Here is a 16,596-nt window from a genome sequence, read left to right as displayed (position 1 = left end):
TCCTATAGAAGAGGTGGTCTGTGATTATCCATCTACCAGGTCCTGTAGAAGAGGTGGTCTGTGATTATTTATCTACCAGGTCCTATAGAAGAGGTGGTCTGTGATTATCTATCTACCAGGTCCTATAGAAGAGGTTGTCTGTGATTATCCATCTACCAGGTCCTATAGAAGAGGTGGTCTGTGATAACCTGTGATTATCTATCTACCAGGTCCTATAGAAGAGGTGGTCTGTGATTATCCATCTACCAGGTCCTGTAGAAGAGGTGGTCTGTGATTATCCATCTACCAGGTCCTGTAGAAGAGGTGGTCTGTGATTATCTATCTACCAGGTCCTATAGAAGAGGTGGTCTGTGATTATCCATCTACCAGGTCCTGTAGAAGAGGTGGTCTGTGATTATCTATCTACCAGGTCCTAGAGAAGAGGTGGTCTGTGATAACCTGTGATTATCCATCTACCAGGTCCTATAGAAGAGGTGGTCTGTGATTATCCATCTACTAGGTCCTATGGAAGAGGTGGTCTGTGATAACCTGTGATTATCCATCTACCAGGTCCTATAGAAGAGGTGGTCTGTGATTATCCATCTACCAGGTCCTATAGAAGAGGTGGTCTGTGATCATCCATCTACCATGTCCTGTAGAAGAGGTGGTCTGTGATTATCTATCTACCAGGTCCTATAGAAGAGGTGGTCTGTGATAACCTGTGATTATCCATCTACCAGGTCCTGTAGAAGAGGTGGTCTGTGATTATCTATCTACCAGGTCCTATAGAAGAGGTGGTCTGTGATTATCTATCTACCAGGTCCTATAGAAGAGGTGGTCTGTGATAACCTGTGATTATCTATCTACCAGGTCCTATAGAAGAGGTGGTCTGTGATAACCTGTGATTATCTATCTACCAGGTCCTATCGAAGAGGTGGTCTGTGATTATCCATCTACCAGGTCCTATAGAGGAGGTGGTCTGTGATAACCTGTGATTATCCATCTACCAGGTCCTATAGAAGAGGTGGTCTGTGATTATCCATCTACCAGGTCCTGTAGAAGAGATGGTCTGTGATTATCTATCTACCAGGTCCTATAGAAGAGGTTAAGATGGTGGTCTGACCTGACCTTACCTGTATATCCACCAGGTGAAGATGTAGCTCTGACCTGACCTTACCTGTTTATCCACCAGGTGAAGCTGTGATCTGACCTTACCTGTATATCCACCAGGTGAAGATGTGATCTGACCTTACCTGTATATCCACCAGGTGAAGTAAGCTCTGACCTGACCTTACCTGTATATCCACCAGGTGAAGATGTGGTCTGACCTGACCTTACCTGTATATCCACCAGGTGAAGTAAGCTCTGACCTGACCTTACCTGTATATCCACCAGGTGAAGCTCTGACCTTACCTGTATATCCACCAGGTGAAGATGTGCTCTGATCTGACCTTACCTGTATATCCACCAGGTGAAGATATGATCTGACCTTACCTGTATATCCACCAGGTGAAGATATGATCTGACCTTACCTGTGTATCCACCAGGTGAAGATCTGATCTGACCTTACCTGTATATCCACCAGGTGAAGATCTGAACTGACCTTACCTGTATATCCACCAGGTGAAGATCTGATCTGATCTGACCTTACCTGTATATCCACCAGGTGAAGATGTGCTCTGATCTGACCTTACCTGTATATCCACCAGGTGAAGATCTGATCTGACCTGACCTGTATATCCACCAGGTGAAGATCTGATCTGACCTGACCTGTATATCCACCAGGTGATAATATGCTCTGATCTGACCTGACCTGTATATCCACCAGGTGATGATCTGACTTTACCTGTATATCCACCAGGTGAAGATATGCTCTGATCTGACCGTACCTGTATATCCACCAGGTGAAGATGTGGTCTGATCTGACCTTACCTGTGTATCCACCAGGTGAAGATATGCTCTGATCTGACCTTACCTGTATATCCACCAGGTGAAGATCTGATCTGACCTGACCTGTATATCCACCAGGTGAAGATCTGATCTGACCTGACCTGTATATCCACCAGGTGAAGATCTGATCTGACCTGACCTGTATATCCACCAGGTGAAGATATGCTCTGATCTGACCTGACCTGTATATCCACCAGGTGAAGATCTGATCTGACCTGACCTGTATATCCACCAGGTGAAGATCTGATCTGACCTGACCTCTATATCCACCAGGTGAAGATATGCTCTGATCTGACCTGACCTGTATATCCACCAGGTGAAGATCTGATCTGACCTTAGTTTCTATGACCTGGCTGTATATCCATCTACCAGTCCATGTGTTAGTGTTTGAGCTGCAGCTACTTCCACTCTTTAGAGGGACCAGGACCCTTTGGAATGACTACAGACATTCCAACCGGAACACTTTGGCGTACAAGTTTCCACGAAACTAAAGCCGACTAATGTCTTCCGTTCACTCCGAAACTAAGCTTTCCTCCAGAACCCATCCCATGTTATCCAGCTATGATGACACAACAGAGCAAGACCGCATCCCAAATGGAACCCTACACCCTTATACGCTGTAGGGAACTACTTTCGACCAGAGTCCTCTCTCTACACCTTATAGGGAAATTAGGGTAGCATTTGGACTCCCAGGCAGATGTGAATGCTTATGGGTGGAATGTTGTGGATATGACATAGTTTGTGAGGACTGAGACGGTTGGCTGGGTCTGGGTTCTAGAAGCTTTGAACAGTTCCAGTATTCTAATTGTGAGTAAAACCACAGTGTTAGTTTAGCTGATTACTATGATCCGTACTGGTCACTTTACCGTTATACAATTATTTTTTTTTCCCCTTCTCCCCCTGCTGGATATCTCGGCTTCTCAAGCTTTAATAGAACAGAATCATTTGTATCTTCTTTGAAACAGCATCCAGCTCGAATTGGGTTTATTGTTACGTTTATCCATCATTATCATGTTGACTTTGGGCCATGTGTTTTTAAAGCATGCCAAGACAGCCTTGACTCAATCTATTCTGTGCTTTGATTTTCAACTCAAACTATTATATATCTAACCTAGCCTTACTTAACTAACTATTCTGGATCTAACTTAACTAACTATTCTGTATCTAACCTAACCTTACTTAACTAACTATTCTGTATCTAACCTAGCCTTACTTAACTAACTATTCTGGATCTAACTTAACTAACTATTATATATCTAACCTAGCCTTACTTAACTAACTATTCTGGATCTAACTTAACTAACTATTCTGTATCTAACCTACCTAACTATTATATATATCTAACCTAACCTTACTTAACTAACTAATCTGTATCTAACCTACCTAACTATTCTGTATCTAACCTAACCTTACTTAACTAACTATTCTGTATCTAACTTACCTAACTATTCTGTATCTAACTATTCTGTATCTAACCTACCTAACTATTCTGGATCTAACCTAACTAAGATGTATCTTAACTAACTATGATGTATCTTAACTAACTATGATGTATCTTAACTAACCATGATGTATCTTAACTAACCATGATGTATCTTAACTAACCATGATGTATATTAACTAACCATGATGTATATTAACTAACCATGATGTATATTAACTATCTTAACTAACTATGATGTATCTTAACTAACTATGATGTATCTTAACTAACTATGATGTAGCTTAACTAACTTAACTAGTCTGTATTTTACCTAACTTTACAAACTATTCTGTATCTTAACTAACTATTCTGTATCTTAACTAACTATTCTGTATCTTAACTAACTGTTCTGTATCTTAACTAACTATTCTGTATCTTAACTAACTATTCAGTATCTTAACTAACTGTTCAGTATCTTAACTAACTATTCTGTATCTTACATAACTGTTCTGAATCTAACATTTTCTAACAACCTAATTTTGACCAAAATGAACCAGAGAGATTACTGCTTCCTGTTTTATTTCCCACGCTATACGGAGGGTGTCCTAGTCAACGAACAGCAGAGACCTGAGGACACCATCCAACCTGGAACTGAGTGAGTAGTTTTGGGTCTGATGCTATTTTGAAAGACAAGAAGAAAAATAAAAATGAAAAATAAAATGAAAAATAAAGTACATGACAATGACATATTGTACTTTATGGGGACTGAACGCTGAGTTAAGTCTCCCAGGTTTGCAAAGACAGACCAGATAGAAATTCAATCAGCTCTAAGGTGTGAAGGAAAAGGCCTTTGGGCCAAACAAGTGTTATCAGAAGCCCCCCTCCTGCTGTTCACTGGCATGGCACTGATTCCACCTGGCGATCTGTTCCCCGTCTGCCCTGGCCTGTCTCCCCCTATCTGGTACAGGTACCTCCACCACACTCCCCCCTCTCTGTTCACCGTCTGCCCTGGCCTGTCTCCTCCTGTCTGTTCACCGTCTGCCCTGGCCTGTCTCCCCCTCTCTGTTCACCGTCTGCCCTGGCCTGTCTCCCCCTCTCTGTTCACCGTCTGCCCTGGCCTGTCTCCCCCTCTCTGTTCACCGTCTGCCCTGGCCTGTCTCCCCCTCTCTGTTCACCGTCTGCCCTGGCCTGTCTCCCCCTCTCTGTTCACCGTCTGCCCTGGCCTGTCTCCGCCTCTCTGTTCACCGTCTGCCCTGGCCTGTTTCCCCCTCTCTGTTCACTGTCTGCCCTGGCCTGTCTCCCCCTCTCTGTTCACCGTCTGCCCTGGCCTGTCTCCCCCTCTCTGTTCACCGTCTGCCCTGGCCTGTCTCCCCCCTCTCTGTTCACTGTCTGCCCTGACCTGTCTCCCCCTCTCTGTTCACCGTCTGCCCTGGCCTGTCTCCCCCTCTCTGTTCACTGTCTGCCCTGGCCTGTCTCCCCCTCTCTGTTCACTGTCTGCCCTGGCCTGTCTCCCCCCTCTCTGTTCACCGTCTGCCCTGGCCTGTCTCCCCCTCTCTGTTCCCCGTCTGCCCTGGCCTGTCTCCCCCTCTCTGTTCACCGTCTGCCCTGGCCTGTTTCCCCCTCTCTGTTCACTGTCTGCCCTGGCCTGTCTCCCCCTCTCTGTTCACCGTCTGCCCTGGCCTGTCTCCCCCTCTCTGTTCACCGTCTGCCCTGGCCTGTCTCCCCCTCTCTGTTCACCGTCTGCCCTGGCCTGTCTCCCCCTCTCTGTTCACCGTCTGCCCTGGCCTGTCTCCCCTGTCTGGTACAGGTACCTTCCCCACCCCCCCCCCTCTCTCCCGAGCTTTCACTCGCCTCCAGCACACTGTTGGGGTGAGTGACTCTGAACTTACAATAGCTAGCCCCAAGTCTTTATGCTATTTGCCTCATGACTCCTGTATGCTTTGTTGACTACAAACTTTCTAAAGCGAACCGTGGGACAGACTGTGTTTGTTCCCACACTCGGGACTCTGACTCTCTATTGGTTACACTGACTTTTGGCCTCCCATCCTATTCTAACCACCTCTCGCCGGCTTTGTATTCATGTTACCTGATGAAATTGCTGTACAATATGATCTTGTTGCCATCTGGTGCACATTCAGATGTCATAAATCAGCACTGCCGAGCTCTCCCTGTCCTCTGCCGTGCCCTGATTGTATTACTGCTGATGATATCTGGAAATGTGCATGTACACCCTGGCACATCTACTGTTGCTAGCCCCAATTCTGACTGTGCTCTGATATCTGCTTCACTGATTTCTGCTCTCGTAAAAGCCTGGGTTTTCTACACGTTAACACTAGAAGCTTATTACCTAAAATGGATCAATTGAAAGTGTGGGTTCACAGCTCCAATCCAGATGTGTTGGTCATTACTGAGACGTGGTTAAGGAATAGTGTTTTGAATACTGATGTTAACCTTTCTGGTTATAACCTTTTTCAGCAAGACAGATCTTCCAAAGGTGGGGGAGTGGCAATCTTTACCAAGGATCACCTTCAGTGCTCGGTTGTCTCCACCAAGTCTATCCCCAAACAATTTGATTTACTGGTTTTAAGTATTCAACATTCAATTAGCTCTTTGTTGACTCTTCCTGGGTGTTATCGTCCTCCATCAACACTGGCCTGTACCCTACCTGCCTCAGCCTGACTGGCTATCGTTCGGGCAAACGAGAAATCAGTGCACTCAGTCTATCTGGAAGGCCAAAGTTAGTTACTTTAAGGAGCAGTTCTCTCTCTGTGGGTCTAACCCCAAGAAGTTCTGGAAAACTGTTAAAGATCTGGAGAATAAACCCTCCTCCTCACAGCTGCCCAAGTCCCTTAATGTTGATGATGTGGTTGTTACTGACAACAAGCACATGGCTGAGCTCTTTAATCACCACTTCATTAAGTCAGGATTCCTATTTGACTCAGCCATGCCTCCTTGCCCGTCCAACATTTCCTCATCTCCCACCCCTTCTAATGCGACTATCCCCGATGCTCCTCCCTCTTTTTCCACTGCCCCGCTACAAAGTTTCTCCCTGCAGGCGGTCACTGAGTCCAAGGTGCTAAAGGAGCTCCTTAAACTTGAACCCAAAAGAAACATCTGGGTCAGATGGTTTAGACCCTTTATCTTTAAGGTTGCTGCATCTATCATCAACCAAGCCTATCTCCAACGTTTTTAACCTGTCTCTCCTTTCTGGGGAGGTTCCCATTGCTTGGAAGGCAGCCACTGTTCGTCCTTTATTTAAAGGAGGACATCAAGCTGCTCCTAACTCTTATAGACCTATTTCTATTTTACCCTGTTTATCAAAGGTGTTGGAAAAACTTGTCAATAATCAACTGACTGGCTTTCTTGATGTCTATAGTGTTCTCTCTGGTATGCAATCTGGTTTCTACTCAGGTTATGGATGTGTCACTGCAACCTTAACCTGTTATGGCTAGGGGGCAGTATTTTCACGGCCGGATAAAAAACGTACCCGATTTAATCTGATTATTACTCCTGCCCAGAAACTAGAATATGCATATAATTATTAGCTTTGGATAGAAAACACTCCAAAGTTTCTAAAACTGTTTGAATGGTGTCTGTGAGTATAACAGAACTCATCTGGCAGGCCAAACCCTGAGAAGATTCCATGCAGGAAGTGCCCTGTCTGACAATTTCTTGCCCTTCTTGATTATCTCTATCCAATACAGGGGATCTCTGCTGTTACGTGACACTTCCTACGGCTCCCATGGGCTCTCAGAAGGCGGCAAAAAGCTGAATCGTGGCTTTGCAGGCTCTGGCTGAAAAAAAGTAGCGCGTTTGGATAGTGGCTGGTCACAGTACTGTGAGACTCAGGCTCGTGCCCGAGTCGACCCCATGCTTTATTTTCTTTCATCTTTTTACCTAAACGCAGATTCCCGGGTCGGAATATTATCGCTTTTTTACGAAAAAAATGGCATAAAAATTGATTTTAAACAGCGGTTGACATGCTTCGAAGTACGGTAATGGAATATTTAGAAATCTTTTGTCACGAAATGCGCCATGCTCGTGACCCTTATTTACACTTCGGATAGTGTCTTGAACGCACAAACAAAACGCCGCTATTTGGATATAACAATGGATTATTTTGAACCAAACCAACATTTGTTATTGAAGTAGCAGTCCTGGGAGTGCATTCTGACGAAGAACACCAAAGGTAATCAAACTTTTCTAATAGTAAATCGGAGTTTGGTCAGGGCTAAACTTGGTGGGTGTCTAAATAGCTAGCCCTGTGATGCCGGGCTATCTACTCAGAATATTGCAAAATGTGCTTTCACCGAAAAGCTATTTTAAAATCGGACACCTCGATTGCACAAAGGAGTTCTGTATCTATAATTCTTAAAATAATTGTTATGTTTTTTGTGAACGTTTATCGTGAGTAATTTAGTAAATTCACCGGAGGTTTGCGGGGGTATGCTAGTTCTGAACGTCACATGCTAATGTAAAAAGCTGGTTTTTGATATAAATATGAACTTGATTGAACAAAACATGCATGTATTGTATAACATAATGTCCTAGGTGTGTCATCTGATGAAGATCATCAAAGGTTAGTGCTGCATTTAGCTGTGGTTTTGTTTTTTGTGACATTATATGCTAGCTTGAAAAATGGGTGTCTGATTATTTCTGGCTGGGTACTCTGCTGACATAATCTAATGTTTTGCTTTCGCTGTAAAGCCTTTTTGAAATCGGACAGTGTGGTTAGATAAAGGAGAGTCTTGTCTTTAAAATGCTGTAAAATAGTCATATGTTTGAAAAATTGAAGTTTTTGTATTTTTGAGGAATTTGTAATTCGCGCCACGCCTATCATTGGATATTGGAGCAGGTGTTCCGCTAGCGGAACGTCTAGATGTAAGAGGTTAAAGGTCCTCAATGATGTCACCATTGCCCTTGATTCTAAGCAATATTGTGCTGCTATGTTTATTGACTTGGCCAAAGCTTTTGATATGGTAGACGGTTCCATTCTTGTGGGCCGGCTAAGGAGTATTGGTGTCTCTGAGGGGTCCTTGGCCTGGTTTGCTAACTACCTCTCTCAAAGAGTGCAGTGTATAAAGTCAGAACATCTGCTGTCTCAGCCACTGCCTGTCATCAAGGGAGTACCCCAAGGCTCAATCCTAGGCCCCACGCTCTTCTCAAATTACATCAACAACATAGCTCAGGCAGTAGGAAGCTCTCTCATCCATTTATATGCAGATGATACAGTCTTATATTCACATGGCCCCTCCCCAGATGTTGTGTTAAATGCTCTACAACAAAGCTTTCTTAGTGTCCAACAAGCTTTCTCTACCCTTAACCTTGTTCTGAACACCTCCAAAACAAAGGTCATGTGGTTTGGTAAGAAGAATGCCCCTCTCCCCACAGGTGTGATTACTACCTCTGAGGGTTTAGAGCTTGAGGTAGTCACCTCATACAAGTACTTGGGAGTATGGCTAGACGGTACACTGTCCTTCTCTCAGCACATATCAAAGCTGCAGGCTATGGTTAAATCTAGACTTGGTTTCCTCTATCGTAATCACTCCTCTTTCACCCCAGCTGCCAAACTAACCCTGATTCAGATGACCATCCTACCCATGCTAGATTACGGAGACGTAATTTATAGATCGGCAGGTGAGGGTGCTCTCGAGCGGCTAGATGTTCTTCACCATTCGGTCATCAGATTTTCCACCAATGCTCCTTACATGACACATCACTGCACTCTATACTCCTCTGTAAACTGTTCTGTATCTGACCTAACTCAACCTGTATCTGACCTAACTCAACCTGTATCTAACCTAACTCAACCTGTACCTGACCTAACTCAACATGTACCTGACCTAACTCAACCTGTACCTGACCTAACTCAACCTGTATCTGACCTAACTCAACCTGTACCTGACCTGACTCAACCTGTATCTGACCTAACTCAACCTGTACCTGACCTAACTCAACCTGTACCTGACCTGACTCAACCTGTATCTGACCTGACTCAACCTGTACCTGACCTGACTCAACCTGTACCTGACATGACTCAACCTGTATCTGACCTAACTCAACCTGTACCTGACCTAACTCAACCTGTATCTAACCTGACTCAACATGTACCTGACCTGACTCAACCTGTACCTGACTTGACTCAACCTGTACCTGACCTAACTCAACCTGTACCTGACCTAACTCAACCTGTATCTGACCTAACTCAACCTGTACCTGACCTAACTCAACCTGTACCTGACTTGACTCAACCTGTATCTGACCTAACTCAACCTGTACCTGACCTAACTCAACATGTATCTGACCTGACTCAACCTGTACCTGACTTGACTCAACCTGTATCTGACCTAACTCAACCTGTATCTGACCTAACTCAACCTGTATCTGACCTAACTCAACCTGTACCTGACCTAACTCAACCTGTACCTGACTTGACTCAACCTGTATCTGACCTAACTCAACCTGTACCTGACCTAACTCAACATGTATCTGACCTGACTCAACCTGTACCTGACTTGACTCAACCTGTATCTGACCTAACTCAACCTGTATCTGACCTAACTCAACCTGTATCTGACCTAACTCAACCTGTTCTGTATCTGACCTAACTCAACCTGTATCTGACCTAACTCAACCTGTATCTGACCTAACTCAACCTGTATCTAACCAAACTCAACCTGTTCTGTACCTGACCTAACTAAACCTGTATCTGAATCTAACCTAACTCAACCTGTATCTGACCTAACTCAACCTGTTCTGTATCTGACCTGACTCAACCTGTATCTGACCTAACTCAACCTGTACCTGACCTAACTCAACCTGTTCTGTATCTTACCTGACTCAACCTGTATCTGACCTAACTCAACCTGTACCTGACCTAACTCAACCTGTATCTGACCTAACTCAACCTGTACCTGACCTAACTCAACCTGTATCTAACCTAACTCAACCTGTTCTGTATCTGACCTGACTCAACCTGTATCTGACCTAACTCAACCTGTACCTGACCTAACTCAACCTGTACCTGACCTAACTCAACCTGTACCTGACCTAACTCAACCTGTATCTAACCAAACTCAACCTGTTCTGTATCTGGCCTAACTCAACCTGTATCTGACCTAACTCAACCTGTACCTGACCTAACTCAACCTGTACCTGACCTAACGCAACCTGTTCTGTATCTGACCTAACTCAACCTGTACCTGACCTAACTCAACCTGTACCTGACCTAACTCAACCTGTACCTGTACCTGACCTAACTCAACCTGTATCTGACCTAACTCAACCTGTATCTGACCTAACTCAACCTGTATCTGACCTAACTCAACTCAACCTGTATCTGACCTAACTCAACCTGTATCTGACCTAACTCAACCTGTACCTGACCTAACTCAACCTGTTCTGTACCTGACCTAACTCAACCTGTTCTGTACCTGACCTAACTCAACCTGTACCTGACCTAACTCAACCTGTACCTGACCTAACTCAACCTGTACCTAACCTAACTCAACCTGTATCTGACCTAACTCAACCTGTACCTGACCTAACTCAACCTGTACCTGACCTAACTCAACCTGTATCTGACCTAACTCAACCTGTATCTGACCTAACTCAACCTGTACCTGACCTAACTCAACCTGTTCTGTACCTGACCTAACTCAACCTGTACCTGACCTAACTCAACCTGTACCTGTACCTGACCTAACTCAACCTGTACCTGACCTAACTCAACCTGTATCTGACCTAACTCAACCTGTACCTGACCTAACTCAACCTGTACCTGACCTAACTCAACCTGTACCTGACCTAACTCAACCTGTACCTGACCTAACTCAACCTGTATCTGACCTAACTCAACCTGTATCTGACCTAACTCAACCTGTATCTGACCTAACTCAACCTGTACCTGACCTAACTCAACCTGTACCTGACCTAACTCAACCTGTATCTGACCTAACTCAACCTGTATCTGACCTAACTCAACCTGTATCTAACCTAACTCAACCTGTTCTGTATCTGACCTGACTCAACCTGTATCTGACCTAACTCAACCTGTACCTGACCTAACTCAACCTGTATCTGACCTAACTCAACCTGTACCTGGCCTAACTCAACCTGTATCTGACCTAACTCAACCTGTATCTGACCTAACTCAACCTGTACCTGACCTAACTCAACCTGTATCTGACCTAACTCAACCTGTATCTGACCTAACTCAACCTGTATCTGACCTAACTCAACCTGTACCTGACATAACTCAACCTGTACCTGACCTAACTCAACCTGTACCTAACTCAACCTGTATCTGACCTAACTCAACCTGTATCTGACCTAACTCAACCTGTACCTGACCTAACTCAACCTGTTCTGTATCTGACCTAACTCAACCTGTATCTGACCTAACTCAACCTGTTCTGTACCTGACCTAACTCAACCTGTACCTGACCTAACTCAACCTGTACCTGACCTAACTCAACCTGTATCTGACCTAACTCAACCTGTACCTGACCTAACTCAACCTGTACCTGACCTAACTCAACCTGTACCTGACCTAACTCAACCTGTACCTGACCTAACTCAACCTGTATCTGACCTAACTCAACCTGTATCTGACCTAACTCAACCTGTATCTGACCTAACTCAACCTGTATCTGACCTAACTCAACCTGTACCTGACCTAACTCAACCTGTATCTGACCTAACTCAACCTGTACCTGACCTAACTCAACCTGTATCTGACCTAACTCAACCTGTATCTGACCTAACTCAACCTGTACCTGACCTAACTCAACCTGTTCTGTATCTGACCTGACTCAACCTGTACCTGACCTAACTCAACCTGTACCTGTACCTGACCTAACTCAACCTGTATCTGACCTAACTCAACCTGTTCTGTATCTGACCTAACTCAACCTGTATCTGACCTAACTCAACCTGTATCTGACCTAACTCAACCTGTATCTGACCTAACTCAACCTGTATCTGACCTAACTCAACCTGTTCTGTATCTGACCTGACTCAACCTGTACCTGACCTAACTCAACCTGTACCTGTACCTGACCTAACTCAACCTGTATCTGACCTAACTCAACCTGTTCTGTATCTGACCTAACTCAACCTGTATCTGACCTAACTCAACCTGTATCTGACCTAACTCAACCTGTATCTGACCTAACTCAACCTGTACCTGACCTAACTCAACCTGTATCTGACCTAACTCAACCTGTTCTGTATCTGACCTGACTCAACCTGTACCTGACCTAACTCAACCTGTACCTGACCTAACTCAACCTGTATCTGACCTAACTCAACCTGTACCTGACCTAACTCAACCTGTATCTGACCTAACTCAACCTGTATCTGACCTAACTCAACCTCTACCTGACCTAACTCAACCTGTATCTGACCTAACTCAACCTGTATCTGACCTAACTCAACCTGTATCTGACCTAACTCAACCAGTATCTGACCTAACTCAACCTGTACCTGACCTAACTCAACCTGTACCTGACCTAACTCAACCTGTACCTGACCTAACTCAACCTGTATCTGACCTAACTCAACCTGTATCTGACCTAACTCAACCTGTATCTAACCTAACTCAACCTGTATCTGTATCTGACCTAACTCAACCTGTACCTGACCTAACTCAACCTGTACCTGTATCTTACCTAACTCAACCTGTATCTGACCTAACTCAACCTGTACCTGACCTAACTCAACCTGTATCTGACCTAACTCAACCTGTATCTGACCTAACTCAACCTGTATCTAACCTAACTCAACCTGTTCTGTATCTGACCTAACTCAACCTGTATCTGTATCTGACCTAACTCAACCTGTATCTGACCTAACTCAACCTGTACCTGACCTAACTCAACCTGTATCTGACCTAACTCAACCTGTACCTGACCTAACTCAACCTGTATCTGACCTAACTCAACCTGTACCTGACCTAACTCAACCTGTTCTGTATCTGGCCTAACTCAACCTGTTCTAACCTAAATCTGACCTAACTCAACCTGTACCTGACCTAACTCAACCTGTACCTGTACCTGACCTAACTCAACCTGTATCTGACCTAACTCAACCTGTATCTAACCTAACTCAACCTGTATCTGACCTAACTCAACCTGTACCTGACCTAACTCAACCTGTATCTGACCTAACTCAACCTGTACCTGACCTAACTCAACCTGTATCTGACCTAACTCAACCTGTTCTGTATCTGACCTGACTCAACCTGTACCTGACCTAACTCAACCTGTACCTGACCTAACTCAACCTGTATCTGACCTAACTCAACCTGTACCTGACCTAACTCAACCTGTATCTGACCTAACTCAACCTGTATCTGACCTAACTCAACCTCTACCTGACCTAACTCAACCTGTATCTGACCTAACTCAACCTGTATCTGACCTAACTCAACCTGTATCTGACCTAACTCAACCAGTATCTGACCTAACTCAACCTGTATCTGACCTAACTCAACCTGTACCTGACCTAACTCAACCTGTACCTGACCTAACTCAACCTGTATCTGACCTAACTCAACCTGTATCTGACCTAACTCAACCTGTATCTAACCTAACTCAACCTGTATCTGTATCTGACCTAACTCAACCTGTACCTGACCTAACTCAACCTGTATCTGTATCTTACCTAACTCAACCTGTATCTGACCTAACTCAACCTGTACCTGACCTAACTCAACCTGTATCTGACCTAACTCAACCTGTATCTGACCTAACTCAACCTGTATCTAACCTAACTCAACCTGTTCTGTATCTGACCTAACTCAACCTGTATCTGTATCTGACCTAACTCAATCTGTATCTGACCTAACTCAACCTGTACCTGACCTAACTCAACCTGTATCTGACCTAACTCAACCTGTACCTGACCTAACTCAACCTGTATCTGACCTAACTCAACCTGTACCTGACCTAACTCAACCTGTTCTGTATCTGGCCTAACTCAACCTGTATCTAACCTAAATCTGACCTAACTCAACCTGTATCTGACCTAACTCAACCTGTATCTGTATCTGACCTAACTCAACCTGTATCTGACCTAACTCAACCTGTATCTAACCTAACTCAACCTGTATCTGTATCTGACCTAACTCAACCTGTACCTGACCTAACTCAACCTGTATCTGACCTAACTCAACCTGTATCTGTATCTGACCTAACTCAACCTGTACCTGACCTAACTCAACCTGTACCTGACCTAACTCAACCTGTACCTGACCTAACTCAACCTGTATCTGTATCTGACCTAACTCAACCTGTACCTGACCTAACTCAACCTGTACCTGACCTAACTCAACCTGTACCTGACCTAACTCAACCTGTATCTAACCTAACTCAACCTGTATCTGTATCTGACCTAACTCAACCTGTACCTGACCTAACTCAACCTGTATCTGTATCTGACCTAACTCAACCTGTACCTGACCTAACTCAACCTGTACCTGACCTAACTCAACTTGTACCTGACCTAACTCAACCTGTACCTGACCTAACTCAACCTGTACCTGACCTAACTCAACCTGTATCTGTATCTGACCTAACTCAACCTGTATCTGACCTAACTCAACCTGTATCTGACCTAACTCAACCTGTACCTGACCTAACTCAACCTGTATCTAACCTAACTCAACCTGTATCTGTATCTGACCTAACTCAACCTGTACCTGACCTAACTCAACCTGTATCTGACCTAACTCAACCTGTATCTGTATCTGACCTAACTCAACCTGTACCTGACCTAACTCAACCTGTACCTGACCTAACTCAACCTGTACCTGACCTAACTCAACCTGTATCTGTATCTGACCTAACTCAACCTGTATCTGACCTAACTCAACCTGTATCTGACCTAACTCAACCTGTATCTGACCTAACTCAACCTGTACCTGACCTAACTCAACCTGTATCTGACCTGTACCTGACCTAACTCAACCTGTATCTGACCTAACTCAACCTGTATCTGACCTAACTCAACCTGTATCTGACCTAACTCAACCTGTATCTGACCTGTACCTGACCTAACTCAACCTGTATCTGACCTAACTCAACCTGTACCTGACCTAACTCAACCTGTATCTGACCTAACTCAACCTGTACCTGTATCTGACCTAACTCAACCTGTACCTGTACCTGACCTAACTCAACCTGTATCTGACCTAACTCAACCTGTACCTGACCTAACTCAACCTGTATCTGACCTAACTCAACCTGTACCTGACCTAACTCAACCTGTATCTGACCTAACTCAACCTGTACCTGTATCTGACCTAACTCAACCTGTACCTGTACCTGACCTAACTCAACCTGTATCTGACCTAACTCAACCTGTACCTGACCTAACTCAACCTGTATCTAACCTAACTCAACTTGTATCTGTATCTTACCTTATATTTCCACTTGGCTTCCGTCTGTTTCTTGTTCTGTTCTCGGATCTCAAACTTCTCCACGTCGTTCTGCTTACAGGTCTCCTTTTCCGACATGCTCAGGACGTTCTTAGTCGCCTGGGAAGCAGGTAACACAGATATGACATCATATAGGTGACAGGTAATATCTGCTAACCTTGTGTATGTGACCAATAACATTTGATTTGTCTCACCTTGCCCCCCATCTTGCCCTTCTTGGGCTGGTCCATTTAGGCCTATAGGGGTGTGTTTGTTCCAGGCCCAGTCAGGTTAAATATGGTTAAACAGGTTAATAGCTCACCTTGCCCCCCCATCTTGCCCTTCTTGGGCTGGTCCATTTAGGCCTATAGGGGTGTGTTTGTGCCCAGTCAGGTTAAACATGGTTAAACAGGTTAATAGCTCACCTTGCCCCCCATCTTGCCCTTCTTGGGCTGGTCCATCTTGCTGAGGATGTCCTTGGCGTGAGACTCCAGAGCTGCCAGGCTGGAGGGCTTCGATGGAGGAAGAGGAGGAGGAGGAGGAGCAGGGACTTCCTTCTCTTTCTTTCCTTTCTTCTTCCCTCCCTCCTTCGCTTTGGGGACCTTTGGAGGTTTGGGTGGTTTGGAGGCCTTCTTCCTGGCTGGTTTCTCCCGGGGAGGAGGGGACGGAGAGGGGTCGCTGGAGGGGGAAGCAGGGTCCTCAGGCTCTAACGGGGCAGCAGGAGGTTCCTCCACTGGGGCCTTGCTACCCGAATCACTCTTAATGGCTTTAGCCGAGTTCTGGACGACAACAACAAAACGGTCAGTTATCCAAGATGTCTTTATCC

General features: G+C 44.8%; 1 protein-coding gene across 3 annotated transcripts in view; it reads right to left on the bottom strand.

Moving 5' to 3' along the window:
* Window positions 1-16,596, bottom strand: part of LOC106591232 (lysine-specific demethylase phf2) — a 130,315-nt gene that overhangs the window by 45,521 nt on the left and 68,198 nt on the right. For all 3 annotated transcript variants that reach the window (XM_045705073.1, XM_045705072.1, XM_045705074.1), the window contains exons 12-13: window positions 16,196-16,549; window positions 15,774-15,890 (exon numbers count right to left, since the gene is read on the bottom strand). In XM_045705073.1, coding sequence (XP_045561029.1) covers window positions 15,774-15,890; window positions 16,196-16,549 — 471 coding nt within the window. The remainder of the gene's footprint in view (window positions 1-15,773; window positions 15,891-16,195; window positions 16,550-16,596) is intronic.

This window comes from Salmo salar, chromosome ssa22 (genome assembly GCF_905237065.1).
Source record: "Salmo salar chromosome ssa22, Ssal_v3.1, whole genome shotgun sequence".
In the NCBI taxonomy this organism is placed as follows: Eukaryota; Metazoa; Chordata; class Actinopteri; order Salmoniformes; family Salmonidae; genus Salmo; species Salmo salar.
The sequence above is the reverse complement of the archived record's forward strand: the minus strand, read 5'-3'. Positions and strand labels throughout refer to the sequence as shown.